Source organism: Daucus carota, chromosome 2, assembly GCF_001625215.2.
Source record: "Daucus carota subsp. sativus chromosome 2, DH1 v3.0, whole genome shotgun sequence".
Taxonomy (NCBI): domain Eukaryota; kingdom Viridiplantae; phylum Streptophyta; class Magnoliopsida; order Apiales; family Apiaceae; genus Daucus; species Daucus carota.
The window spans coordinates 52,010,382-52,036,270 of record NC_030382.2 but is presented as its reverse complement, the minus strand read 5'-3'; the positions used below and the strand labels follow the sequence as shown (position 1 = coordinate 52,036,270).

The 25,889-nt window shown below is 34.1% G+C and overlaps 4 protein-coding genes across 5 annotated transcripts; 1 reads left to right on the top strand and 3 right to left on the bottom strand.

Moving 5' to 3' along the window:
- Nucleotides 1-3,218: 3,218 nt before the first annotated feature.
- Nucleotides 3,219-4,928, bottom strand: LOC108206902 (AAA-ATPase At5g17750). The gene is made up of 2 exons (XM_017377333.2): nt 3,864-4,928; nt 3,219-3,769 (listed from the first exon to the last, which is right to left on the bottom strand). Exons 1-2 carry the CDS (start codon nt 4,830-4,832, stop codon nt 3,311-3,313), a joined length of 1,428 nt encoding a protein of 475 aa, XP_017232822.1. The 5' UTR covers nt 4,833-4,928; the 3' UTR covers nt 3,219-3,310.
- A 2,880-nt stretch (nt 4,929-7,808) lies between these two features.
- Nucleotides 7,809-8,536, top strand: LOC108208341 (uncharacterized). Its single transcript, XM_017378865.2, has one exon. It carries the CDS (start codon nt 7,885-7,887, stop codon nt 8,392-8,394), a length of 510 nt encoding a protein of 169 aa, XP_017234354.1. The 5' UTR covers nt 7,809-7,884; the 3' UTR covers nt 8,395-8,536.
- Nucleotides 8,537-9,083: 547 nt separating this feature from the next.
- On the bottom strand, nt 9,084-14,096 carry LOC108210281 (uncharacterized). Its single transcript, XM_017381597.2, has 7 exons — nt 13,603-14,096; nt 12,721-12,759; nt 12,549-12,619; nt 12,171-12,235; nt 11,823-11,912; nt 11,626-11,718; nt 9,084-9,643 (listed from the first exon to the last, which is right to left on the bottom strand). The coding sequence occupies exons 1-7, from the start codon at nt 14,010-14,012 to the stop codon at nt 9,206-9,208; spliced, it is 1,206 nt and encodes a 401-aa protein (XP_017237086.1). The 5' UTR covers nt 14,013-14,096; the 3' UTR covers nt 9,084-9,205.
- A 2,320-nt stretch (nt 14,097-16,416) lies between these two features.
- On the bottom strand, nt 16,417-20,153 carry LOC108206015 (leucine-rich repeat receptor-like serine/threonine-protein kinase SKM1). Of its 2 annotated transcripts, none has more exons than XM_017376174.2 (3): nt 20,013-20,153; nt 17,154-19,739; nt 16,417-16,959 (listed from the first exon to the last, which is right to left on the bottom strand). In XM_017376174.2, the coding sequence occupies exons 2-3, from the start codon at nt 19,699-19,701 to the stop codon at nt 16,607-16,609; spliced, it is 2,901 nt and encodes a 966-aa protein (XP_017231663.1). In that variant the 5' UTR covers nt 19,702-19,739; nt 20,013-20,153; the 3' UTR covers nt 16,417-16,606. The 2 variants fall into 2 exon arrangements, with proteins under 2 accessions (XP_017231663.1, XP_017231665.1); XM_017376176.2 differs by having other exon boundaries at nt 17,154-19,744; nt 20,013-20,152.
- Nucleotides 20,154-25,889: the final 5,736 nt, after the last annotated feature.

Here is a 25,889-nt window from a genome sequence, read left to right as displayed (position 1 = left end):
ATGAAGATTGCCTGATATTTTTACCTCTATGTTCATTTTAGTACCTTTTATTTCTATGAGAATTCATTTTCTTATTTCGGTAATAATTAGAGATTTATGAGATGAAATTCTTAATATATGAAAATATTTGCCACTAGCATGTTAAAAATGAATTTTTATGAAAACTAACATGTTAAAAAATGATAGCAATGTAGCATTACCTTGTCAGAAATGTAACAGATTGTGATTATATACGATACCATCACATGAGCAAGATAGTGAACAAGGAACAAACAACACTGAAAATTGGGAATTACAATTAGAAAAAAAAATGCTAAAGGTCCAAAACATATGAATGAACAAAATATCTGGGCTAAATTTAAGTAGAATTGTCTAGGTATATATGGAGCATTACAATTGGAAATAAAATGCCAAAGTCTGAGAAGAAATAAATGTACAAAATATCTAAGTTAAATTTTAGCAGAGTTGTCTCAGGCTAGTGAATCTAAAAAAAGCGTACAAATAAAGGAGGCAGCCTTGGAAAATAACTCATGTTAAATACACTAATAACCCAAAATCCGGTAATTCAGTAAAACTTGCTGATTTAAGCAAGATGCAGGATAAGAACATCAACAACTTTAAATAGACAATTCTGTTAGCAACCACATTTTTTAATTCAGGGGAAAGAACTCCCCCTTTGTTATCAAGCCCATTGATTTAACAGTGTTGTCATTTCTTCCCGAAGCCCTAACACAAGCATGCTGCTCACTTTAAGTTTTCATCTAACTGCTTCGAGATGTTGATACACAGAGATAATATGTTACAATCAAAGCAGAACATGCTAAGCTTCGGTTTAACATACATAATAAGCTTCGGTTTAACATACATACTCTATTCATTTCTATGAAAAGTCCAATTATATTACCAGATTATACGCTTGTTAATTAATATTATGTACCAAAAGTTGTGAAGAAAGAGAATAATAGTGGTTATTAGATTAACAAGCATACAGTAGTTCATGAAAAGTTGCATAGATGCAATACATAACGGAAAATTGGAAATTAATGACAATATATCATATAAACAAGAAGAAGAAGAAGATTTCCATGAAAAGAAAAACCAAAAAAACAAGTGTGGTTTTTCATATAAACAAACGAGAGAATGTATTAACAAACGAGAGGTTGCAAGTTAAGTACACAGCTGCAGACTGCAGACTGCAGTCACACAAAGAATTGAGGCCGTTTAGGGGGAAATGTTAATGTTCAAAACATTGTTATTCCCTCCGTTTTGAAATAGAGGTCGTTTGACTTTTTTTTAAGTATTTTTAAGTTTTTTGACTGCATGTTTAAAATTATTATTTTTGAAATTTTCTTTTTTTGAATAATAATATCAATCATATATTTTTATTCAGAAAAAGAAAATTTCAAAAATAATTATTTTTAGCGTGCGGTCAAAGGACTTAAAATTACATGCAAAAAAGTCAAGCGACTTATATTTTAACAGATATAGTTTTTTACAAGTAGGAATAATATTTTGTTTTCCTGGAGAGCTAACTCTTCACTACAATCACTATCTTCAATTACAGGGATGGACTGATATGCAGTCTCCGCAACAATAATTTCTTGTGCCCAGAGTCGTCATGCTTCACATTATGTCAAACTCTAGATTATTAGCCAATGCAACTATCAAACTCCATTTCCCTGTCTCTGGAGGCACGGCACGTATATAAATCAAATCTCCTGACTCCTAAGTATAAAGATTTGTTTCCAAGCTTTCTTTTTTCTCTGAATGAGCTTTCTTTTCTCTAGGCTTTGACAAGAAAGCTTCAAGTTGGCGAGTAACTATTTGGCTAAAAAGTTGTCCCAAGGAGAATGTCAAATGCTGAAATAGAAGCCTCCGCAGCATAAGCATAAGCCGCTGATGGGGAAGTCAAATCACTGAGAGCCACCATGTTTAGTTTCTGATGAATTTTTGTGGAAGTACGATAATATGGTTCGGAAGGTAATAGGTTTGGGAGTGATTTGACGAGATCTTTCTCTCAACTTTACAATGACTTCAACACATGCTTCATTTTATGTGTCTGGCGTGAAAGATGAGTACGTGTTACGTGTTAATGACAACTTTGTAGTCTTTAGTGGATTCCACATCAGTACCCACAAGCCAGATTCAGACAAACAAAACACCGTTCACCTCAGGGAAAAAGAAGCAGCAAGGTTTATTAGACCAGCAAGAGTTATATAGAATGTGAGATTGGATACCTTAGTGATGTTTTGTTGAAAAATGAATGATAAATGATGACAGGATTTCTCATAATTCTGAACTGTACCTGTCAATTCATTTCAGAAGGGCTTTGTGTTTAAAGCTCTTAAAATGCACTACTATAATTTTACGAGGAACAAAAAAGGCTTGCTAGTATTAAGTTTTGTACACAACTCAAATGATAGTCATTGGTGTCATTAAGTATTTGTCTCGTCTCCTAGTATTAAGTCGTGTACACTATTCAAATGATAGTTACCAGTGTCATTTAGTATATCCCAGTACTAAGCTGTATACACAACTCAAATGATAATCATAACTCATACTTTGATTTTGAAAGTTTTCAAAACACAAACAAATTTTAGTGGGGTCTGTATAGATTCGGAAGATGAATGCAAACAGAAAGTCTGGGAGCTCTGAAAATGACTGAAACAGATGGAAAGAAACAAAAGTAGACAGCAGCAGCAGCATTTCTATGACACGACTTCCACCAGAAAGAAGTGTCCAATTACACCTAATTGTAATTGGTGGAAGATGGGGTTATTTTTTAATATGGGAAACATTTGGTAGGGAAACCTCTATTTTAAAGTCATATATGTCGTCCTTAGATACATGCACCACTCTAATCTAGTCCAATGAGGAATAACATATGACAAAGATTAATTACTAGGTAGGAGTATATTATGATTTGTCTACTACTTTTGTTATGACATGTATGTTGGATCCACGTTATCGTTTCTAAATCTAGTCGCCTTCAACCGACCCATTATTTCTATCACTTTTTTTATTTTACCATACGACAACCAATCTGGCATCAGTGATTTCTTTGCTTACGATTTTTTTATGACCAAGTTAAGTAGTTTCTAGGATAGTTATGAATTTGTACTCAAGTGTTCATATTACATGACCCTTTCAGTTTGTGCCTGGAAAAACTGGCGTTGAAATACTGTTTGATCCTGAACATCAGAAGATAAGTACACAAATATGTTAAGAAATTTTTATTCCTCTCGATTTTACAATCCTTCTATGGCTAAACTGATAAATTAAACGAGCAAACAAAACACGTCAACAGAGATCAGACCTCTGTAGGCGCATTGGTTTTTTGCCTTTTGGCATATGGAATCTGAGTCTCCGAGGCTTCAATTCCATCAGCCTTGGTGGTTTGATTTCTAATTATCTCCGACTTCTTGCCCTTAAGGAACTCGACAAGTCCCTCGATACAAAGACCAATGTCACTGCTCTTCATCAGTTCTTCTGCAGCTTCCGCAGGGGTTACTTCTGTACTCCCCATTAACTCTTTGATCTCTTTATAGCGCGAATGACTTTCTATTTTAATTCCAAGATAATTGGATGCTAGGATCTTCAATCCGTCAATGCTGAGATAAGACATGTGTATGTGCATGTCCATTCGTCCTGGACGAATCAATGCTGGATCAAGCTTTTCCATGTTGTTTGTAGTAAATATGGTGATTCTCTCGTCTCCACAGCTTGTCCATAGTCCGTCTATCGAATTCAATAGCCCCGAAAGTGTAAACTGCAACCAGATATGAATTTTAGCTCATTTAAAACACAATACAAGATCCTAAACATGGTAATGAACGGAACTAGTAAAATGAATTAAAAATCACCTGTGAACTACGAGGCTGTTGACCAGTTCTATCAGGTAACTCAACACTGCAATCAATATCCTCGACCACGAGTATGGATTTGTTGCGAGTAGCCAACAACAATTTTCTCAAACAGGAGTCACTCTTGACATTCATAAGCTGCAAATCATAGATATCAAACTTGAGATAGTTAGCCATCGCGGCTATCAAACTCGACTTGCCCGTGCCTGGAGGCCCATGTAACAAGTACCCTCGTTTCCACGCCTTCCCCATTCTCTTGTAATACTCTTTCCTCTGAAGAAACAAATCCAAATCTTGAATAATTTCTTTTTTCAACTTCGGGTCCATAGCCATCTTGTCAAAAGTAGACGGATGCTCGAGTTTCACTGAACTCCAAATTGTCGAACCTCGACTCACCAAAGAATGGAGTTTCAACACCTTCTTGTCTTGTTGAATAGCCTTGGATTTTTCCAACACAAACGGGACATAAAAATTCATCACAAAATCCTTGTGTCTCTTGTCGAAGCTCAACTCAAAGTACTTCCTCTCCGCCTCAGAGTCCTCCAAGTCCTCGTCATAACTAACGTTTTCAAGTTGTTGACGAACAAATCTCCACGTGATCTCAACGCCTTGGTAAAAATCAAAAATAGTTTCCGACTTGTCGAACTTAATATTTAGGTGATCGTCTTTCGAGCTTTTGCTGATATTCAGGTAATCAATGTGAGGATGGAGTTTGGTGGATGTAAAAATCTCGGATGCTTTGTACAATTCGTTTTGTGACATGCCATCTTTTTCTTCGATAACAAGTGTCAACTGAGAAGTATTTGCGCTGGTGAAAATGTAGTGGCGAATGGAGGATGCGATGGAATTTTGTAATTGATGAGGAATGATTTGGTTGATTGTGGTTCGAAGCAGCATTGTTGAGGCGGATATTGAGGCGTAGGCGGAGTAGACAGTGGATGGTGAAGGTAAATCTTTAAGTGACACCATTTCCTCTTACAAAGTTGCTAGTGCCTAGTAGCTCTATCCAATATAATGTTGTATGTTGTCGAGTACTCTGTTTCCTTGCTCGACTTGAGATGTTGTACACTTATACAAATATTGACAAAGGTGAACAGTGTCGGCAGCCTTATATTATATGCATAAAATTTAGCCTGTGGGTCCCAAGATTCAATTTTGTTTGGCTGTAGCTCACCGTAAGATTTTATTTATATGAAAATTGATGATATTTATATGAAAAGGGATGACATACAATAGAGAGTTTCAAGATGGGTTACGAATTTCTTTTAAACTTAAGAGTATCTTTTTTCGTTAATAAAGAAAATTCTTCCAATAATTTTCATTATCTTTTGGTTTAAATATTATAAAATAACAAATTAAAATAATACAAAGAGTATTCTCTTAATAATAATTTATTGACCTTATATATATTGTATACTATTTACATTATATTAACAGATTAACTAGAATTTTAGATTCTAAAGATTTTGTTATTTTGTTAATGCAAGGTTCAATCGACTTTTGTAACGGAACCAAGCCAATAGGAAGAAGGTGAGTGGCTGTAGCACCTAAATTTAGGTAAAGCGGACAACTCATTTGTATTTGTAACCTATCCCAACAAATATTTTTCGAAACTAACCATTTTCTTAACCCATTGTTCTGTATTATTTGTGTAAAATATTTATATTAATTTTTGCATTATTTTATTATATAATTATAATGATATTTATGAATGAAATTGATTATTTTATTACATAGCTTATCTAACTTTTTTTATCAAATTTATGATTTTATTACATAGCTTGTCTAATTTTAATTGATTTAAAATTGTTAATTTATATTAAATTAATATATATGTGGAATATTCATATTTTTATAATATATTCTTGAATAATATATATATATATATATTATAATTAATTAATTAATTAATTTTCATCGATACAAATGAAGTCGGTTTTGATAGGTGGAGGAGTATTTTAAGATAGTTTTAACAATGTAAAAATCAGTGTCACTAATAGTTAAAATCTTGAAACAAAGATGGTTAAAACATCAAATTGAACACGTCTCTATCATAAAAATTTGATCATTCTTATAAATTAATTTTATCAAATAAATATATTAGTTAATTAAATATTTAATTATTCATTCAGCAAAAATGAATATTGAAACCGAGTAATTATAAATTAGATTTTTTTCAAGTATTTCCACCCATTAAAATAATGTGTGTGTATTTATATGATTTCAAGTTAAGACACTAAAAAAAGAAAATTTATATTGTATTTTTCACTTAATAAAAATATATAATATACTAATAATTTATGTCCATCAAATTTAATATTCAGACTATGTAATTTTTTACCGTTTCACCGTATTTATTTACTGACCACACATACAATACTAAGTAAAGAATGCAGGTATATATATGTAACACACTTAAATGAACAGAATCGTAACACAATATGTCCGTGTACTCAACTCACGTCACCGTAGCCATGACCATGTGCTGATTAACATGCAATGCCTTAGATAGTTGATCCTCCATCTGTTAAAAAAAATATTATTTTTAATTAAAGTATAAAGAAAATGATTTTTTGTACCGATTTTTTGTTGTTTTTGTTGTTGAAATCTTTTCGTTTTTCGTCCTTTTCTAAAATCTTACAAACGTGATAAATGAATTTACAAAAAATTAAGTTTCAACTTATTTATTTCGCTATTTGGATATTAAAAAAAAATTCAAAATTTACCTACCGTGAACGAGAATCCATTAGTTACATCTTTAATCATTATTATGACTGTGAAATTTACTCAAAAAAATACCTTTTTATTAGTTAAGGATTTTTTTAGTAGATTCTTTATATGAGTTTTAACAAGTTCAAAATAAAAAGGAATGATATACTCTCTTGTTAATTTAGGACGTTTTTAGTAGATTCTTTACCTGAGTTTTATAAACTCATAAATAAAGAGAGATGACATGGGTAGAGAGCTCAAAATGGGTCATGAATTTCTTTTAAGAATTTTTTCTTTATTTTTAAAATTTTCATCTAGTATTTAACTATTTTTAATTAATAAAAAAATTCGTTCAATAATTTTCATAATCTTTTGGTTTAAATATAATAAAATAATAAATTAAAAGAAATATAAAAAGTATTGTCAAACAGACACTCTTAATATATTACACTCTTAATAATAATATATTCACCTCATTTATATTAAATTTACAAATTAACTTAAATTTTATATTTTAAGATTTTTATTATATTATTGATGCACTAGTTCAACTTTTGTAATCGAACTGAATCAGCATGGAGATAAAGAAATAAAGAGGACAGCGAGAAGCATGACACACAAGACTAAAAGAGGTATGAAGTATTTAAGTAATGTCATGCGATGCTCAATTATGATTTAATTCTTTAAATATTGTCACGATGCTCAATTATGATTTAATTTTAATGATTTTTTTAACGTGTGTCTGCGCACAAAAAGTAACGACCAATTTTTTTGAGATTTTTTTGAAATGTAGATCAATTTGTTAAACTTGTTCTTAGTTAATACAAATTTTATCATATTATTTGTAATTTTAGGTTTCATGTAGTAACTTTCTAGAAAGTTAAACATACTCTCTGTAAAATTTAATTTCAATAAGTCACGTGAATATTTTCGGACTTTAAAAGGCTGGAAATCATTTGATACCCGGTATGAATATGGTTGAAAATCATCTCACACCCGTTAGGGATATGATTGAATTCAGAAAATATTCCTCGATTAGTATATCAGGATTCCTTCCCATCACGTTTTATTCGAACGAATGCTCGTTCGCTTATCCGCCCAAAAGCGTTGAGGTGTCACCTAAATATCGGTCTCTTTAGCATAACTCACAAAATGACCACACGTACTTCTCAATTCCAATTAGGACTGTCGGAGGGACCACTAAACATGCTTATATTGTACAACAAGCTCTTTTTTTTTTCTGGGTATATAAACAGTTTCTAGATTTAACCTCATCACTTGTGATTTTAACATCATAACAATTTCTGGAAAAATGGGAGAAGAAACAAAGGCAGAGTTGTGGGAAGGCAAAGTGAGTGTCAAACTAATAGACACCAAAGCAGAAAATGTATGGCCACTTCTTTTCCAAGATTTTTGTAGCATTCACAAGTGGCTTCCAAGTGTCGATAAATGTTACAAAGTTGAGGGAGTTCATGGCCAGCCAGGCCTCGTCCGATACTGCGGCACAACCAGGACATCTTCATCTGGTGGCAGTGATGAGCCCTTCACCTTGTGGTGTCACGAGAAGTTGTTAGAGATTGATGAGACCCAAAGGTGGCTCAGCTATGAGATTATGGAAAACAACCTGGGGTTTAAGATGTATAGGGCTACTTTGAAGGTAGTTCCTTTGGAGGGTTGTGATGAAAAGGGCTGTGAGATCAAGTGGTTGTTTGTTGCTGAACCTGTTGAGGGTTGGAAGTTTGAGGACTTTGTTTCTTACCTTGAATCATCTCTTCAAGTTATGGGAAAAAGAATGGAGAAAGCCCTGCAATCTCCTAACTAATTAGTTGATGTTATCAGTGTGGGATTATTAGTCAATGTTATTAGTGTTTGATCATGTATTGTGCATCTAATATTGATTATTACAAAACTATTTGTAATTGTCACTCTCAAAGCTTCATTATGGTGCATTTCTTTTTTCCCTATCGACAAATGTTAAGGAGTTTTAACAAACTGAACTGACAAAAATAAATAACTTATTAAAGATACATTATATTTATTTATTTACAAAAAAAAAACATATTGAATTTTGAAATCAAGCCCAGAGACACCATGCTTATAGTTTACTAATGGCCTGTCTTTGAACCAAAGCAAACTGTTAAATGGGGGAGAAGTTGCGTAACGCAACAAAAACAAACACGTTTGCTGGTTTTCAATAACAAAACTAGGACACTTCAGAATCAGACAAAAGGAATTCCAAGTGTGCAAGGACAATATCACGACCTCACATTTTTGCACGTGCAAGGGACAATCTCAACTCTCAAGACCTCACATTTCTGTGTACCACCACGTTATTTTGCTAGGTTCTTTGGTCCACTTATTTATTAAGCTTGGGACCATCCGTCTCCATTCAATATCAAGGCACCAATTTGGTCCACATCCTTTAGCTTAGAGTGAGCATGACAGAGGAGTGGGGCATATTGTATGGAAATATACTGGTGATAGCTCTACTTTTTTATATAAAACTGACGCTACAAAAAAAGTTTCATATTGATAGATGCATCTCATTTTTGATGAATCAAATTCCATAATAAAACCAATCCAGCATGGGAAATACCTATACTTACAATCTATATCATACATTAATAATAGTTTCACCAGAGGCTATCAATATCTGTAAGACTGCTAACACTTAGTCTTTTCTCCATCCAATCAATGATATCCTGGGCAATTTCTTCGCGCTCAGGCTCAAATAGAAGGTCGTGAAGGAATCCTTCATAAAGCTTTATGTCCTTGAATTTGGATGGTGCTTCGTTGTACAGATCCTGAGAGGCAAGGGGATCGGTAACTTTGTCAGCACTTCCATGGAGGACGAAGAAAGGAACGGTTACATACTTAAAGTTCCGCATCAGGTAGGAGGAAATGCGGAGAATCTCATGTCCTGTTCGAATCCTCATGGGACCAGTGTAGACCAATGGGTCAGAATATTTGGCCACAAGTGCAGCAGGATCTCTGGAAACGGGAATGCCTCGTTTGTTGGCACCTTTAAACTGGTACTTGGGAGCTACCAATGAAAATAATGGAGCTACAGCCTGCATTATAGACATTTAGAAGACTAGCTTATAGCCCGTGCAAGGCACGGGAACTTTTTAATTATTTATAAACTTTTTTAATATATTGTAAGTGGTGTGAAAGAATTTAATTTATAAATAATAAATTAAAATTTTCATCTAAATAAATTTTGAAATTATGATTTGTTTGTAAGTCAGAACTATTGTAAAAATATATAGGTTCTACTTGTTTCTGTAAAAAAAATTGGTTACATATGTTGGATCATCCGACGATGCGATATAAAATACACCGTCACACTCATTAATGGCTTCAGGTAAACTATTGTAATCAAGCCATTACTTTTCTGTTATGTATCATGCCAAAGTATTACTCCCTTCGTCCCTATTTATCTGTCCACTTTGGAAGTAAAATTTTGTCCCTATTTATCTGTCCATTTATACTTTCAAAACTAATTTAATGATAGTTTTTCAAATATATCTCCATAATATCAATTTTCAAGGCTTGACTTATTTAAAACTTGGTTAAATTCATGTTTTCAAGACATAAAGTAGGGGTATTCCACCATTTTCAAAATATTAATTAGAAGTATTTAATGAAAAAGTTCATACAATCAATTATTTCTTGGTATGTGTTTTTTTTTCAAAATGGACTAAATAAAAAGGGACGGAGGGAGTATATTTTTTCTATAAAATTTTAATATATATTGAGAAGAATATGTGACATCAACTTCCATTAGATTTTATTTATAAATGTATTTTATATAAGAATTATTATAATATGATTTAAATTTGGCTTACTAATTTTAAAATATATTTGATAAAAATAATTTTGTGACAGTGCGATTTATATGATTCTACAATTAAAACTGGTAGAAAATATTTATTTTGAATTAAAATATCCGACTTATTAATTTTAAAATATATTAGATAAAAATAATTTTGTGACGGTGCAATTTATATGATTCTACAATTAAAGCTGATAGGAAATATTTATCTTGGATTAAAAAAAATCATAAACATGTGAAAGACAGAATTTGTTTTGGATTCAGAAAAGGAATTATAAACATGCATATCAGTTGCCTTATAGAATTAGAAGTTAATTTTGTTCTAATCTAACGGTACTTATTTGTTCAATATACGATCCAACGGATGATAAGCTTTTGGACCATGTGACCATGCGACCAAATTATCTCCCTTACGCTTATTATATATAAGTATATAATGTGCCAATAGAATTCCAGAAGAAAGATCCCCTTACACTTAAATGTTGAGCGACAAATCACTTATTAAAATGAAGGATATGTAGCCAAAAAAAAGTGAAGAAAATAAGTTCTATAATGATCATAAACACCAGAAACGTGCATCTTCCAGAAACCATACTATTTAAGTATTTATCTAATATTTAAACTTGACGGTACATAGGGCTTTAGTTTTAGAAATAGAAGAAAATCACTGAAAGTGTGCCGCAATGATAAAAATATTACAGGTAGTGTATTACGCAGCTCATTATGCTACAACTGTTATCTTCCTCTTTTCTCCTCCGATCCAAATATTCAAACTGATAGCTCAAACTAATGCTATTCTGTTTTTACATACAAGATTTCTGTAGCGATCTAATGATAGAAAATTATATAGACAGTAAATAGCACAAAGAAGCCTAGTTAAAGTGCAGCCATAATCTAAAATGATCTATTTTCCAAATAATGGATTCTGAAAAAAAGAGCCTCACAAAAGAACTAGCATATAAATAAAGCAGGTGTTTAAAGAGATCTTCAAGTCTTCTTCAAATGATAACTGTGCATCAGATTCATTCATTCTATTTTCTGCCCAATTTCAAGTGTTCCGAAATTATAAATGAAGTCTTTTTTTTAAGCAAAGAAAATATAAAACAAAAGGACAATATAAGAACTCATCTAGCATGACATGGCACAATAAGACTGATATTCTATTAATTTACAGGCATTCACATCATAAAACGCATTTAAGCAAAACCAAAAACTTACTCCAACGATGGGATGTGCTGGCTTAACCCGCAGAGCTGGCGAAGTCAAAATAATTCCTTCCACCATTTTTTCAATATGCGGGTATGAAGCTGCCTGATCAAAGAAGCATACTGACACATTAGCTTATATGCAAGTTAACTATTGTGCAAAGATATGATAAGATGTATAGTATAGGCATAAATATATATAAATCGAACCTTAAGAACCACAGATCCTCCAGTAGAGTGACCATAAAGGAAACAAGGTACTCCAGGGTACTCAAATTTAATCTTTTCCAAGAAAGCCCCCTGTTAAAATAAAGACAGAATAAATTCATTGCAACTTACAGAAGAAGTTACTCTAAAAACACAAGGCAGCAAGCTATGGATGCGCCAAGAACAACAATTTGTTCTACTAGTAATTGGTAAAACCAAGAGCTGCGGGAATCAAGTGTATTATTTTAAGCCTGTATGTGAAAATATATTCATGAACCAGACTATATGTATCTTAATACTAGTTATATAGAAGGAGATGCAGAAGATGGGAGAATAACAAAAGGAACTCACAGTATCCGACACAACATGATCCAGTGAAGGTACATAACCATGCAACCCGTCGCTCCCACCATGACCTTTAAGAATATCAGAAAGATTTATGAACACTCGAACAAACTAAATACAAATGGGAGGAAATATCTCATTTAAGTTGTCAGTAGCATTCACCAAAAGTACAATACTCGGGGTTTTTTTTGTTACTAATTTCCGGGATAACATTTTAGCTTTGCTGGGATTGGAAATTTAAAATTTCTACAAATTGTTCATATTTAAAAGAAATCTCATGGGAAAGGTTGTTGGGACACATAATTATAGCTGCCAGAATTATTGTACTAACACAGCTGCAGCTTAAACAGTTTTAATATCAAGAACATGCACAATCAATAATACCTATCCAGTCCATTGCATAAACCCCAAAGTTGCAAGAGTTCAGTTGTCGTGAAAAATCAGCATATCTTCCACTGGGAGCAGACAATACAGGTTTTTGTAAGGTATAGATGAAAAAAAAATGAATTTAGTAACAAAAAACCTATATGTTAAAAATGACCTATAGGATGTTTACCTGTGCTCGTTAAGACCATGTATGATAATCAGAATTGCCCTGGAATAGAAACAATGGCTCATAAGAAATACAGATGGAAAATATATATGTATCCAGAATTCTGTATATATCCAGAATTCCAGAAGTTATTCACAAAATCCACAAGGAAAATGTTAAAGAAGCATAACTTGGAACAGTCGAGCACAATTTACAATCAGCACATCAGCTCATACCAAGGAGTGACTAAAAAGAACATTGTACTTACGACAGAGAAACTTAACTATGAAACTAAAAGCAATATTGACATATTAACCTATACTGTTAAGCCTTAATGTCATTCATCTCTTTAGAAAGCAGTTGTCTATAAAATTCATCCACAAAATAGTTCAGAATTTATGGCTTCAAATAAAACAGAAGTATCAGTACAACTAGAGCATTCAAGCGCGATTCGGTGTAATTAAGGACTGCATATCCTGAATTTTCCAAATACCACGATATTGAATCTTTCAGACCCTCTAGGCCAATTTACATTGTTCCATGTAGCCTCAACCATGGGTAAAAAAAACCATATTGATTGATAAACTAATCTTTTGTAGCCTAATGACATGAACACAACACTTCCTTTAAAACCAGCAGCTAACAAAAAATTCTAAATCAAGCGACTCGTGCCTGAAAAATGAACATCAACATTAACATTCTGATAAGCCTTTAATTTGTAACACTAGCAAAAAACAACTCATCTAATTTTTCTTCTAAATTCCACAACCAATACATTATCTTTGTAAATCGTTGTCTAGCAAAACCAAACACAACTGTAGAGTCTCAATTCTAATAATCACACAAAAAACACAGAACACATATAGGTTAAATTGTACTGTAAACAAATAGAAGAAGCGACCTTACTTCATCTCACCGAAAACCGGGAGCCAGGAGCGGCAAAACAAGGCGTTTCCTCTATGTCCATAAAACAACGACGTCGCGGACTCATAAAACTCACTCTCATCGCCGCTAAGCATTCTAAACCCCTCGGCGAGCGCTCTCCGCCGCAGAATATCCTCCTCCTCTCTCCTAACCGCCAGCTTCCTCTTCGATGACGACGACGCCGAAGAATTCGGCGACAAAGGCGGAGACGACGCCGGCGAGAGGCGGTGCCGACGCAGAAGCAGAATGAACCACAATAAAATCGATTGCACGAAAATCAACGATCGCCGGAGCGATTCATAGCGCGGCAACGATCGCCGTATGTTCCTGAACACCGGAATAATCCGGCCGCTTGCGCCGGACGTCAGCTCTTCGATTTGCACAGCTTCCATGGCTTAAAACAGAATGGAAAGTTCTGATGTATAGATACAAAAGTAATGTACGTATAGTCTGTATAAAGTATATTTAGAGGACAATAAGACAACTACGCGTTTGGAGTATTGTTACTAAAAATAAACGGGGAATGGTTGTCTGCGACGCGGTGTAATAGTTATTGTGGAGCTGGCCACGTGGGTGGCGGTGATCTGTTTATGTGAGCTGATTTGTTGGAGTTAACGAGTTTTCCGGACCAGTGGAACAGAAAGAATTGACCGGTTGACTTGCAGGCTCTCCAGTCTCCAGGTAGATTGGGCGGCTGGAAGATAAGGCCTGTTTGGTTGAATTGAAATTTGGTGGCGTGGATTTTGTGGCGAAAGTGTCGTGTCATGAATTGTTTTGAATAATAAGTTGAATAAGATGAAACAACACAACTATCGGCATCCACAGCTACTTCAAGATAGGAGACCAATCTATTGGTCCTTTTTTGATTTTTAATTTTTTTGAATATTTTAAGATATTGTTTTTTACGTGGAAATGCATGTGTGGTTCCCAGTCCCAAGTAGCAAAATCCACTATGTTAAATTGTTATGAAAATATAAAATAAAAGTTCAGTCTGAATGCTGGCCAGAATTGTCCTTCTTCCCTTGGGCATAGTCCAAGTTGTGTCACTGGCGGTGGACCATTTCATTTAGAAGATTGTCTTGCTCATTGACATATTTATTTGAAATTAAGAATAAATAACGATGGGACATTTAATTTAAAGGATGCATAACTTAGCTGGGGGTTAAAATTATTGAGATAAAATTCTTAAATTGGGTCTTTATCTTTAAATCAATATAAATTTAAATGATTTCTTTTAAAATAAAATAAATTTTTAATAAAATATTCAGGGATCCTTTATTTTCACCCCATGTGACATTTGATACATATATTTATATTACACATTTTAAATAGCTACAAATTTAATAAAATAAATATCCGCATATAATTATTTATTTATAGATAAATTGATTTAATTAGTAACTCGAGATATTTAAATCACATAAGTTGATTCCATCCACCGTTTGAATGAAAAGAAATGATTCACAGCTATACCAACCTAATCCAAATCCATATTTTCGGCTTTCAATGAAAAAAATATAAGTTTTGTTCATGTCGCCAACATTATTAATAAATATTAATGGAGCATTGCTAAGTTGAAGTTGCAACTCTATTTTTGGGCTTTGCATTATCATGGACCAGGCCCGTGGGTAGTAGCCGTATGCAACTAATTTTGTGAGAACATACTTCCCCATCTCTGAAGGCCTGGGCGTAAGATTTTTAAAATAAAATATAAAAATTGCCGGTAGGGTTTTCAATGTAATATTTTGCTGACTCATACATTTCTTTCATCTATCAAAAGGGTGTACGCCTTAATTATGTGCCTTCTCTTTTGAAAAACCGATACCAAATTATAAATACAGTACTTGATCGATTACATTGTTTCCTATGCATCTCCGTTGATCAGTATAAAATTTATAAATAAGCCAAGTAAAGATATGAGTAGTATGGTTCTGAATTCCTTAATTCCAAAGTGCAGCATTTCTGCATTTTTCACGAGTATGTGGAGGGGTAGCTACAAGCAATCAACTTAACATAAGAGCCGATACAAATTCGTGTTAAAATATGTGATCGATTAATTACAACACCGCAATGCAATCCCTATGCTGTTGGATTAAGGAATATATTTTTGGAATAATATAGTGAAATGTTAGAGGAAATCTATCTTTGAGCATGCATCATGATTCCTCCATTGTAAGAAAAGCTATAAGTCATAGGTAAGTGGGCGATTCTTGTTCGAAAGACACCGACTTGATGATGATCAGTGGCCTGGTTAGTTATCCTTTTTGACCTAATTAGGGGACCGCGAGCACTCCATAAGTTTGACAACACTACTCAAGATTACAGAAACAACTGAATAATCAATGAAACTTTAGCAACGTTTTCTTGTTTAATTTGCTTTTATTTAACATGTAAAAACAGATGACCAAGATGGTCCCTCCAACAATGAGAATAAGCTTTTTAGTGTGTAGCTTCTGCCTCATACAAAAATTATTCCTTGATCAGGACCATTCAGCTGCGCCTGCTCTCTGATGATGCCTGCTTTTGTCCGATACGATAGCCACAAATCAATATGTTCAAGCTGTGCCCACTCGTAAGCTCTAGCTATATATTTAGGTAAAGCAATTGCTCAGGATGGATAATATTCCACCTTTTTCTGCTTCCACGGAGACTACATTATACTTGGTTGTGGAGATGAAGAATCGACCAGAACGGAAATAACTAAAAAAATTTATTAGATTCATGTGTGTTAAATTTTAATTATATTAATCAATCATTCATTAAACGCTGCTGAAATTAAATTTACTTATAACTTAATTATGTGTTTATATCTAACCCACATGCATGTCTTTTATATATTCGTCATCAAATCCAGCAATACATGATTATATTCTACAAATCACTCTCACTCATCAAAACCTCATATACGAACGACTGGATTTAGAACCTGAAAACTAACGATAGAAAACCAAAAAAAAGTTGCAAATCAAATTAATAACTAGTTAATTCAATCTATATCTATAACGCACGAGCTAGAAATCATGATGCGCTTTAGGGTTTTTACTAGGTCATTAGCACACGGCCTGACCGCCGGGTCACAAGCAGTGCATTGAAGCGCCAGATTCATTGTCTCCACAATTTGGCTGTGATGATTAAGTGCATAAGCTTTAATTATTGGATCAACCCACGTCTCCAGATGACAATCCGCGTAGCAATAACGCGCCCACGCGACTATATTCTCATGCACACTTAATTCAACACGGCTGCTTGAACTTCTTCCGGTCAGCAATTCAATTAGCAGAAGCCCGAATCCGTAGATGTCACTCTTTTCAGTAGTCCCTTTGGTTTCTCTGCAGCTTTCTGCAATATCAAATCATCGAAAATATAATTACAGAGTCGAACCCACGATCTAGACCAACTGAAAATAAGCCCTTAACCACTTGGACTATATATCCAATCATGCTCTACGAGATTTGTTATATTAATCTAACACATTTAGGTGAATATTGATCAAATACCTATTGCATAAGATTGGTGAAGAGAGTATTAATTACCTGCAGAAATGTAAGCCGAAGAGAGAAAACACTTGGTATCCATTGATGAAGTTGTTCCTGATAAGGTCAGTCTCAAGCAAGGCTCATCTTTCTCAGAAACCATAATTTTGTCACTTGAAATTTCACATAGAAGAGTACTCGGTGAACTATGAGAATGAACATGCTTGAGAGCTTTGGCAATTCCAACTGCAATGTCTTTACGATTTTCCCAGCTTATTTTTGAAATAATCTCTCTCAAAAAATTCCCTTCAACATATTCATAGACCAAATATCCACCCTTGGCTGACATACAAATGGCGATGGGCTTCGCTATGTTTGGATGCTGGAGCCTATAAAATTCACAAACTTGCGATGGAGAAATTGAGCTGATATCATTAATCAAGAACTGCATATGCATGTTGGCTAACGAGGACTTGCCTATGTAAGAGTTTCCAAATTTGCCTCTTATGATGATATCTTCATCTCGAACAGACGATAAAACATCATCAATTGTGATCCATTTACAGGCCTTGTCATGCATGAACTGGAGCTCCCAACTTCCATCCTCACTTCTTTCCATCCTCTGAAGATTAGTAATCCTTTTTCTTCGTACAAGTAGAAGAATGACAAAAGCTGAAAGTCCAAGAACGGCTAAAGCCGCTACAATGCAGCTCAGGAGAAACCACCAAGCAGAAGTCTTGAGACCTTTGCATGGCCATAAACTGCTAGTAGAACCACCACATAAGTTGTTACCTGTCACTGCACTTGGTTTGATGGCGACAAAAGCTCCGGTAGATGGTAGACTTCCATGGAAATGGTTGTGAGAAATGTTGACTTGAACAAGTGACTCCACTTTGCCTAAACTGTGAGAGATTTCACCAGAGAGTTGATTACATGACAAATCAAGCTGCCCCAGGACTGGCATTTCGGAGAAACTAATAGGAATCTTACCGATAAGCTGATTATGGCTTAGGTCAAGATTCACAAGCATTCGGCAGAAGGATAATTCTTCTGGGATGTTTCCTGAGAGCTTGTTTTTACTAAGCTTCAACTGCACAAGCTCCGATAAGTTCCCAAAACTTGGTGGAATTGGTCCGGAAAAATCATTTTCGGATAAGTCCACATTCTCCAGGTTCTTACTACCGAAACTCTCAGGCAAATTGCCAAAAAATTTGTTGCGTGATAAGTTCAGCATTTCGAGTTCTGGCATAGACCAAGTTCTCTCACTGATCCTGCCCAAGAATTTGTTTCCTGAGATATCAAGGAAGTAAACAAGTGGCAGTTTGATGAATTCTGATGATAGTTGGCCTGAAAATCGGTTGTTCTGGAGCCGTATCCTCTGTAGACTCGTGCAGCGGCCAAGGCTTTGGGGTAATTCACCTTCAAGTGAGTTTGAGAAAAGGATGAGCTTAGCCAGATGGCCAGACTCACAAAGGGTTTCGGGTATTTTTCCTGTTAGATTGTTGGTAGAAAGGTCTAATACGGTGAGATTATTATATTTTCCAAGATTTTTCGGGATCTCCCCAGATATTTTATTAGACCATAACTGGAGGACTTGGAGATGAGGCAGAAAGGTTACAGAATCTGGGATTTTCCCTGTAAGATTGTTGGAAAACAAATGGAGAATCTGCAAGTTGTTTAACTGGCCTATCAGTTCTGGAATTTCACCGGATAAAAGATTATCGCTTAAATCAAGCGATTTTAATCTTTGAAGATTAAGAATAGAGTGAGGAATGGATCCACTGAGGCTATTCAAGTACAAGAACAAGTATTCAAGATTGGATAGATTGCCAAGAGATGGTGGAACTTCACCAGTAAGGTTGTTGTACACAAGATTAAGATGATTTAATGAAGATAACTCACCAATGCTCCGCGGAATCTGACCCGAAAGATTGTTGTATCCCAAGTAAATCAACTTCAAATTCTTCATCAGGCCTATCTCACTTGGAATTCCTCCAACTAATTCATTAGAAGCCAAAGTCAAGTATTCAAGATTTGTCATGTTTATGATGGATTTTGGAATTTTCCCCACCAAAGCATTTCCACCAAGATCAAGAACTCTGAGACTGGAGATTAATCCTATTTCTTCAGGAATTTCACCTGAAAACATGTTGTTCGAAATGTCTAGTGTTTGAAGCCCGGAAATCCAGCTTTTTGGCAATGAACCTGTAAAGTTATTGCTGCTTAGATTGAGATATCTAAGATACAAACAAGATGTAATATTACTTGGAATTCCACCCTCGAGCTGATTATCAGAGAGGTCGATGACTTGGATGAATGGCAACTGAAAAACAGATCCGGAAATCTTCCCAGATATATTTTTCGCGGAGAGCTCAACTTTCATAACATGGGAGGAATTGTCACAAGTTATCCCTTTCCAATAGCAAAACGAAGTGGAAGAATTCCAAGAGGAAAGCGAGCCCAAAGGATCTCGAATAGAAGATTTAATGGACAACAAATTTTGGAATTCGGTTCCCCTACATCTGCATGCAAATAATCCGATTAAGCAGAACACCAGCACCAATGCTCCTTCATCTCTCATTGACCTCTGTTTCAACATATTTGTCATGCGCGCTGTGGTACACCAATAGGATCAGTAATAGCTTTCTGCACTATGCAACATGAAAGATGATGAGTTAAAAAAAAAACATTGGATCAAGTGCTTTCAAAAGTTCGATTATAGCATGATCCCATACAATCACGAGTAATAATAATGGCATTCATGATAATTAATCTATTGCACCAATGACAGAATTATTGCTATATAAATTGTTGAAATTAACTGAAACATACTAGACATATCAGATACAATAAGATAATCATTAAAGCTCAAATATAAGTTCCTTATAGGTTCAATTTGTAAAATGTTAAGTCACTCACCAAAAGTTACTTGAGCTGGGCATGTGAAGCTTTGTCGGGCTTTAAGACTACGTACTAGCTCAGAATGAATCAAAAGAGAAGCTTAATTATGTTCGAAGTGAGTAATGTAGAGTGTTTAAGTGTGAGAAATATGAGTGTATGGACACAGAGTCAGGCTTCAAGCTCTTTATAACGGGGCTCGGCCCTATTAATTTAATTTATAAAAATATAAAATTGGAAATATGTTCTTGACTTTGGATTGGTCTGAAAACGAAGAGTCGAAAGAAGGGGAAGAGCAGGGACAAATGTGTAAGCTAATGTCCCAAAATACTCTTTCTTTTGACTGGCTTAGGATTGTGACAAGGGATGCCCCCTGTAACCGTTGAATAAGTTGAAAGGCTTCGCTATAAATCTCTTCTTTACATGCATAAATGTTGCATGCACTACAGCTAAAAGATAATCTTTTTAAAACTGCATATGGTTAAAGTGGTGTTTGTTATGATGAGGTTTCAGCCTGATGCACTTGCAGCATTGTATTCTAACTGTATGTATGTAGCCCACTGCAATTTAAGCTCAATTTTGTGGTCTGTTTCTTACTCCAATACCAGCTAGCCAGAAGATTCATATAATGGTTTATTGTTTCGAATTTACATGTACCGGACACAAACAAGCTAACTTATAAAATTTAATATTTAGCATATGTTCATGGGTACACTAGAAAAACCATAACATATCTGTGAAGACAGATCGGAGGAACTAGGGGAAGCAACCTAAGTCGGTTTAACCTTTGAAAATTAATAGAAATTTTGACTCTGAGTCCCGAGTCCCAGCAGAAAGTGAACAACTTCAGTTAATTAGTATTATGGTTTTTTAATTTATAAATTATTTTGATCTGCAGCTTCTACTATACAAGTTCCAGATGTAAATACTTGAAATGTTTGGGCATATCACATATCTGTGGCATGCAAGCACAAATGCAGCTTCTTTTTGCTTTATCGTCCTAGTGCTTTATTCCCCTTTTGAAAACATGTTGAATTATGAAAATAGTTTGAAATCGATCTTCAAAAGAAAAGTGATACCCTGAGTTGTCTTGTGTCCGCTGGATACATATTTATCAGACCAAATCATGAAAGGACATTTATATATGCAAGTTTATATTTTTGCATAATTAGTACATGTTTTTAGAGCTAAAGTTGGTTTTGTTAGAATGATTCAAAGTTGTGATTACTTAGTACTTGACAGAGAAAAAGAAATCTTTATGAAGCTAAGGGATAAAAGTAAATTATTCTTCAACCCCTTCTGTTTGGACGCTTTATATTATCGCCTTAGATTCTCCCCAACAGTACAGAAATTGAAAAGAAAGAACAAAGAACCAAAGAGAGATCGAAAGATAGAAAATTACTTAGTGGGCGGATCAGCAGAATAGCAGATTATTCTCTCCACACCTTTTCTGCAACAACTTTTTAACATGCTGCTGCACTGCACATAGATATTAAACTCCTTAACTCTTCCTCCTAATTTTTTTATTTGATAATTATTCCATAGCATGCAAGACAATTTTCCAAAACTTTCTAGATATATCAGTCAGGGATGCCTTCCATCTATTAATTAATAAATTAGAAATAGTTAATAAGATTAATTATCATGATATTTAATTTGAATTATTATATATTCATATAAATTATCTAGTATATTCTTTTCCTAATAGAGTATTTAACCATTAAATAACACAATATCAGTTATTAAATAGATATTTGACACAATATAAGATTATTCGAGATATATATAAATATATGTACAAGAAAATAATTAAAAATTAGTTATTTTACATTTATATGATATCATGTTATTAGAAATGAATAAGCTTTTTTATTTGTGTTATTAACTTGTCAACATTTTTATTTTTAAAATAATTCAGCGCTATATATAGTTACAACATCATAATAAACTTATGACTGATACTGGTCTTAGTTTGAGCCAAGATTAAATTATTAGATTTTATGTTTATGATGAGTATTTAAAATGTCACGATAAACTAATTTCATCACAAATTTGGTTTTTTTTAAGAAACTTACTTTATATAATTAACTTCGCATTTGGTGCAAATTTAGTATGAATAGGGTGTTGTTTTAGTTATTTTAATAAATACCTGACACAATTATGAAAGCGGTAGAAGTGGTTTTGGAGTAAAAAAATAAACAAAAAGATATGAATAATGATTGTAGATAAAATAATATATATTTGTTTTACAGTGACTTAAATGAGTTATGTGAGATAGTTTTACGTAACAGATGAACGGTTTCATATAACACCCGAGTTAAAAATACTAGCGCAAAGTAAGAGCAAGTCCAACAGCTGCCTCAAATGATGTCCTAAGTCATAATTTGAGGCATTTGATTGAAAACATGACTCCAACAGTGTCCTAGTGATGCCTTAAATCATTAGGACAACTTACTTCAGCCCTATTTTTAGGCCTCACCTACTTGAGCCTCATTTCACTTTTAATAATAAAATATTATCATTCTCTCTCCCCACTACTTTTCCCTCTACTTTTACATTCAAAATATTAATATTTTAATAATAGAGCTTGTGGATAAGGCTTTTTGTTTGAGTGAATTTATAAAAGTGATGTCCTAAACTACTAGGACATCATATTTTATTATTTATATAGGGCATCCTCTAAGACACTCTTGGACTTCCTCTAAGAGCACCAGAAGAGTAAATGGTAGAAAAGTGGAACGTCTTTACGTTAAAACACTACTGATGGCAGCTCGTGCGTATCTCCTCTTCATGATTCAAGGGGTCCTCTTCCTATTTTAAAATGTTCTCTTTCTCGAAAGAATAAATTCTGTCTAGTCTCTGTCACTAACACTCTCACAGCATGCTCTCGCTCTCTCCCATCTATTTCCATTTTCTAGGGTTTTTGCCTCGCACTTTATATTCTAGCCTTCCACTTTTCACTTTTTAATATATATAAACTGTAAATGACTCTCCTCATCGTGGTGAAATCATATAATAAGACCATAGTATCTATCCAAATAGCTACTCTCTTTAGCTTTTCGCAGTTAAACATTGCGGTAATCAAGGGTTAGTGAGAGTTTATCTACAAGTAAACCTACGAGACATTTTAGAGTTCGAACGGTGGAAAATGTGCACTCGCTGATTTCTAGTTTAAATCTCACGTACCCCTCATTTTATACTTGCAAACAAATCAACTATCGAAACGAATTTATGTATTTTACACTCAAGCATATATGAAGTTTTAAGTGCGTATATATAGGTTTTTGATGGATCTTATTATTGTTGAAGGAGATAGAAGTATCTGAGTAGATAGTGCACCTCCACCAAATTAAGGTATAAAAACTTGACCAAGTAGTGGGACATATGATTGTGCGAGGAGTGACCAGTCCACTTCACATTTTATAAAGCGAGAATGAATGATTGAATCTGGTTTGAATTTGTTCTTTTGCTGCAGACTGGAAACAAGTAGACCTCTGTAATGGGGACTGGGGTTCGCAACAAAAATTTACTTATTATTAGAGGCATGGATATGTATAGGGCTGTTCACGAACCGAGCCGAGCCGAGTTTTGACCGAGTCGAGCCGAGCTTTAAATTTTTTCTTATCGAACCGAGCCGAGCCGAGCTTTCTTATCGAACAAAAAAGTGTGTTCGAGCTCGAGCTCGATAACTAACGAGCCGAACACGAGCTTGTTCACGAACAAATACGAGTCGAGTCGAGTCGAGCCGAGCTAGAGAAAAATAAGGCCAAACCGCTACTTTACTCTTAAAATAGCAAGCCAAATAAAATTTTTAGTATGTTTTGATGGTACCATATTATAGTTGATATTCTCATGATCGATTTGATATATTATATGTTGAATTCGGCGTTCAATAACATATATATATATTACGAAATTATTATGAAAATATTCTTTTTTTTCGAGCTTTAACGAGCCGAGCTCGAGCCAAACGAGTTCGAGCCGAGCTCGAGCCGAGCTCGAGCCGAACATACTAAAAGCTCGGCTCGAGCTCGTTTTCTTAACGAACAATTTTTTGTGTTCGAGCTCGAGCTCGTTAACTTAACGAGCCGAGCCGAACGAGCTCTTAACGAGCCGAGCTCGAGCTTGTTCGCGAACAGCTCGGTTCGTTAAACAGCTCTAGATATGTACCTTACAAACGGATATCGATCCATTGAGTTTGTGATAATTTCTTCCTCGGAAAATAATGATTGTTGTATTTGGATACCTAATATTATGCAAATATATGCTTTAAGGAATAATATCTATCGGAGAGGTTCCGGTTCATACAATAAAATTGGTGATTCAAACGCTAACAACGACGCATATATGGTTAATTGAGCAGAGAAGTTTAAGTAACACTGATGACAGATAGCCTATTGTCCATGTTTAGAGTGAGTAGTTTAAAACTGTTAGAAAAAAAATGCATGTTAGTGTCAAAAATTTGAAATTGATTTAAAGTTAAAAATAAGTCAAAAATTTATTTTAATTCAAAAGTTAGTATGAGATATTTTTTTAGTGGCCTAATTTTTCAGACTTCTTTATGTAAAAATTATTCATAAATCTTAAATTGATTATAAATTAATTTTATTTTTTATTATAATATTTTTAATAATTCATAAATCAGCAATAAACATATATTTTAAGCTCTAATTTATCAAATTATTATAAATCATAAATCAGAATTTTAATCCAGCAAGACATGCTCACGTTGAACAGAGAGGTTTCGATCAGAAATTTTTTATACTCTGTTATTATTCTCTGTCATATCACTGTTTGTATTCGTTATTGTTAGTCTGGTTATATTTTCTTGATTAATTATAACTTGAGGTATGCATGACGACATGCCGAGCCAGGGTTTTTCTCTTTGTTAATTATAGTAAGAGCTCCATTATATAGATTCGTGTATAGTTGTGGTCCAACAATACGACTAGCTTAGTCCAGTAATTTTCTATTTTAAAATATATGTTTGCCTACTAAAGCGAAGGCAGGCACAAGGGATCGACCAATAAAAACTGAATATAAAGCATATATAAGAAATTACATTTAGACTTTAGAGTCGTGCATGTATTAAACATAATGCAGCTGGCCAGATACACAAATCACTCTTTGCGGAGACAAATCGCAGAAAACTAAATTCTGATGTCTTGTTATTATTATTTTTATATCAGCCTAAAGGTCTATCGCATATAATAACTTAAAGTTAGATAATGATCGCATGACCAGAATAGTCGGCCAATAAAACGAAAGAAAGTGTCGAACAGTCAGCATAGAGGAAACAAAGATGATTGATACACCATGCCCACATACGTTACAATTTGTTCTAGCAACAAAAAAAGTAAAACGACTTTTGTTGAAATTTGATTTACGAATTTTACGAATTGAATCTACTGGTTTCGGCCTTTTAAGTTTTGTTCATGTTAGAATATGTTTTCCTTCAGTGCTCCTTAAGGTGTTTTCTTGCTTTCATGGAAGACAAGTTTTGTTTTAGGTGATCTGTAGGCTGCTTGTTTACCTTTGACAACTCATGTCTCATTTGATGTTTTGGACATGCGATCGATTTCAACGTTATGTTTTTAATCTTCAAAACCTTGTGTTACTTAACTGGATGCGGCCCTTTTGAGACGGAGTCCTGTTTGGGGAGGTTGCTTTGAAAATTCGAGGGTTTTATTTGTTTTTTTATAGAGGATCTTTCTGGTTCATATGCACACAATAACTAACTGGTGTGAAAGATTTTAATTGATAAAAAATTTTGTACATGCATACGATCATCGTTACTAATATGATGAGAGCCAATCAAAATTCACCCACATAAACATACTCAGTTCCACAGACACACTAGAAAATCCATTTTATAAAAATACATATTTTTATAATTTT

Coding starts and splice junctions, on each gene's coding strand:
- LOC108206902 (XM_017377333.2), bottom strand. CDS start 4,832: ATGGTGTCACTTAAAGATTTACCTTCACCATCCACTGTCTACTCCGCC. Junction 3,770..3,863: donor AACAGCCTCGTAGTTCACAG/GTGATTTTTAAT, acceptor ATCTGGTTGCAG/TTTACACTTTCGGGGCTATT.
- LOC108208341 (XM_017378865.2), top strand. CDS start 7,885: ATGGGAGAAGAAACAAAGGCAGAGTTGTGGGAAGGCAAAGTGAGTGTC.
- LOC108210281 (XM_017381597.2), bottom strand. CDS start 14,012: ATGGAAGCTGTGCAAATCGAAGAGCTGACGTCCGGCGCAAGCGGCCGG. Junction 12,236..12,548: donor TTATGCAATGGACTGGATAG/GTATTATTGATT, acceptor ATATTCTTAAAG/GTCATGGTGGGAGCGACGGG. Junction 11,719..11,822: donor GAGGATCTGTGGTTCTTAAG/GTTCGATTTATA, acceptor TTCTTTGATCAG/GCAGCTTCATACCCGCATAT.
- LOC108206015 (XM_017376174.2), bottom strand. CDS start 19,701: ATGACAAATATGTTGAAACAGAGGTCAATGAGAGATGAAGGAGCATTG. Junction 16,960..17,153: donor TTCGGCTTACATTTCTGCAG/GTAATTAATACT, acceptor TTGATATTGCAG/AAAGCTGCAGAGAAACCAAA.